Source organism: Mandrillus leucophaeus, unplaced genomic scaffold (assembly GCF_000951045.1).
Source record: "Mandrillus leucophaeus isolate KB7577 unplaced genomic scaffold, Mleu.le_1.0 Scaffold947, whole genome shotgun sequence".
Classification (NCBI taxonomy): Eukaryota; Metazoa; Chordata; class Mammalia; order Primates; family Cercopithecidae; genus Mandrillus; species Mandrillus leucophaeus.
Window position 1 is genome coordinate 782,522 of NW_012110330.1, and position 2,778 is coordinate 785,299.

At 57.1% G+C, this 2,778-nt stretch overlaps 1 protein-coding gene across 2 annotated transcripts; it reads right to left on the reverse strand.

The window, feature by feature from the left end:
• Positions 1 to 797: 797 nt before the first annotated feature.
• Positions 798 to 2,414, reverse strand: DUSP23 (dual specificity phosphatase 23). 2 transcript variants are annotated; one of them, XM_011970422.1, is made up of 3 exons: positions 2,355 to 2,414; positions 1,988 to 2,256; positions 798 to 1,188 (listed from the first exon to the last, which is right to left on the reverse strand). In XM_011970422.1, the coding sequence occupies exons 2-3, from the start codon at positions 2,252 to 2,254 to the stop codon at positions 1,003 to 1,005; spliced, it is 453 nt and encodes a 150-aa protein (XP_011825812.1). In that variant the 5' UTR covers positions 2,255 to 2,256; positions 2,355 to 2,414; the 3' UTR covers positions 798 to 1,002. The 2 variants fall into 2 exon arrangements, with proteins under 2 accessions (XP_011825812.1, XP_011825811.1); XM_011970421.1 differs by having other exon boundaries at positions 2,362 to 2,404.
• Between the last annotated feature and the right edge of the window lie 364 nt (positions 2,415 to 2,778).

Genomic DNA, 2,778 nt, shown 5'->3' on the forward strand with positions numbered 1-2,778 from the left:
GAAAAGAGCACAGGGATTCAGGCAGACCTACAGCAAAGAGTCCATGGGGTGGATATATGCCATTCTTCCCATCTCTCATAAGTCAAAAGTGTAGTGGTGCTGGCAAAATAGGGCCCAACAGGAGGGCAGAATGGGGTCCAATAGGGGATAACTGGAGATAACATCTGAGAAACATGGGCAAGATTTAGAGCCCTAGAACTCTTCATTTAATTGTTAAACATCTGCTCTGTGTAACTGCCTAGATTAGCTCTGTTCTTGAGTCCTTTGGACTGAGATTGTGGGGCAGCAGAATGGGCCAGAGAGCCCAGATGAGCTGAGCAGCACCTGAGGTTGGTAAGAGACGCCCAGCCCTGAGGAGGTAGAGACGGTGGTTATCTGTGAGTGTGACATCCAGGCTGTCTCTACCCCCAGAGAAACAAGGTTGACACGTGTGCAGCAGGTGGGCCTACACGGAGGGGCCTCCTGGCCCGTGAGCATCAGAGACCTGGGAATACCAGGAGGCCAGGCTACTCTGGACCTGAATCCTTTTCATTGACTAGCTCCCCTAGAAAACACATGGAATATTGTCAGGGAACAGATACATAGTATTTCAGCATCTTCAAGGGATTGAAGACGTGTGTTGCTGTTTTGGCCCATCCTTCCACTTTCTAGAAGCGTGATGATGGGCCTCTCTGAGCTTTGGCCACCTCATCCAAAGAACAGAGATGGCCCATCTGCCTTTCCTGTATCACAGGGCTACAGTGAGGCTGAAATAAGTTGATGTGTGGGAATGCTTTATAAAGTACCATGCAACGTGCCCTGGTTTGTACAACTCATTTATTCAACAAAAAAGTACAAGCCTCCCCTTCAATCAAGACCTGCCTGCAGGGGTGGGCTACTTCAGTGTCTTGAGCCACTGGGAGCTAAAGGGTTTAATACTTTAGTCCACTTCCCTTCATCTCTGACCCCATCGACAACATGGGGCAGGGGAGTGAGGGCCCGGTAGAAGGATACTGAGGCCCCTTATTTCGTTCGCTGGTAGAACTGGAAGACTGCTTTCTCCTGCTCATAAGTCTCGATGGAGCCGGGTCGTAGTCGTCGGATTTCAGCAATGGCATCTCCTGCAGCCAAGCCCCGCTCCTTTACCAGGTAACAGGCCAGCATGGTGCCAGTGCGGCCAAAGCCCAGGGCACAGTGCACTCCCACAGCCTATGAAGAGGGAGCTCGATGGGTGCCGCCCAACTCCCCCAGCCCCAACTGTCTCCTGTCCCTCACTTGGTTCTCCCCACAGCTCCTTCTTCTGTGCGAGGTCCAGGGCTCTGCAGCAAAGTCAGGGAGGGCTGTCTCTGCACTGGGTGGCTAGGAGGCCTCTGCAGTGGCTGGTTCAAGAGCTGCCCGCCTCCGCACAGCCCTCCACCTGTGGTGTTCAATACAGAAACCACTCGCCACGGCTACTGTGGCTACTGTGTACTTGAAATGTGGCTAGTCCAAATTGAGATGTAGTGTGAAAAACGCAACAGGGTATGAAGAGGTAGTGGAAAAAAGAATGAAAATATCTCATTAAGATTACCAAAATTAATTTTATCTGCTTCTTTGCTTTTTAAGAATGCGGTTGCTAGAAAAATTAACATTACATGGAGCCACTTACGTTCCGTTATATTTGGGCAGCTTTACCCTAAAAAAAAATGGTAAACAGCCTCCATCTGACTTCAACTCGCACCTCTCTCAGGTGTCTGTCCACACCCTTCTCTTTCTCAACTCACAGTATTAGCTGGTTTTCACCGCCTCTCCTCAAGCCCAGTTCGCACTGCTTCGCCCTCTCTTTAGTTCCTTCCGTTTAGCGCCTCCCTCCCCCGCACTGGCTTCCCAGTCTCCCGGCCCTACTGTCTGCCCCTAGTACCTCCCCGAGCCCAGTTAAGTTATCCCAGGCCGGGTCTCCCCAGCTCCACCCGCGTCCCCGGATGACCTTCCAGGCCCCTCCCTCCCTGCGCTGACCCCGCCCTCTGACCTCTCCCCGTGCGTTGGCCTCGTCCACGATCTGCACGAAGCGGTCGATCTGGTCGGGGGCCGGCGGGCAGAAGTCGGGGATGCGCAGACGGTGCAGGGTGAGGCCGGGGCAGCTGTCGCTGTGAGGGGGCCCGCGCTCCGTCAGGGACACCAGGTGCCGAACGCCCAGGTCCAACAGGAACTGGTAGTGGGCGGGGAGCCGCGGCAGCGCCAGCCCCGCCAGCCGGCCCGGGAGCACCCAGGAGAAGTTGGGGGGCTGCACGCCCATCGCTGGGAGAGGGCACAGAACAGCGGGTCATGGGGGGCGAGGCTGGCCAGCCCCGCTCCGCCCACCCGTCTCCTCGCCCGCTCCGAGCTGGGTAACCCACCGCCTACCTGGCCTCGGCGCCTCCCGGGCCACGTGGTTTGCGGGGCGCCGCCCTCGGGGACGCTCTACCCTGCCGCGGGGATTGGCCCAGACCCTGGGGCGGGGCTGGAACGCGGAACCCAGGCTCTGAGCGACCGAAGGAAGCGCCGCGATACCGCCCGGCCGGAGCAGGTCACGCGGTGATTGGCTGGCTCATCATAATGGGCGGGGTTACTTCTGCGTGGTTCAACCCACTCAGCTAAGAAGGAAGACCTGGAGCGAGTTAGGGATTGTTTGCTGCGGATGGGGCAACCCGGGGTCGGGCTCTGCTGCGCCCTGGCGGCGTGTTGCAGTCATTGCGTCACTAGCGCCTGCCCCTGGCTCCCCGCGGGCCGGCCTAGTTCCACCTCCTTCATGCTGGATGCCCTGGGGTTTAAGAGATGACA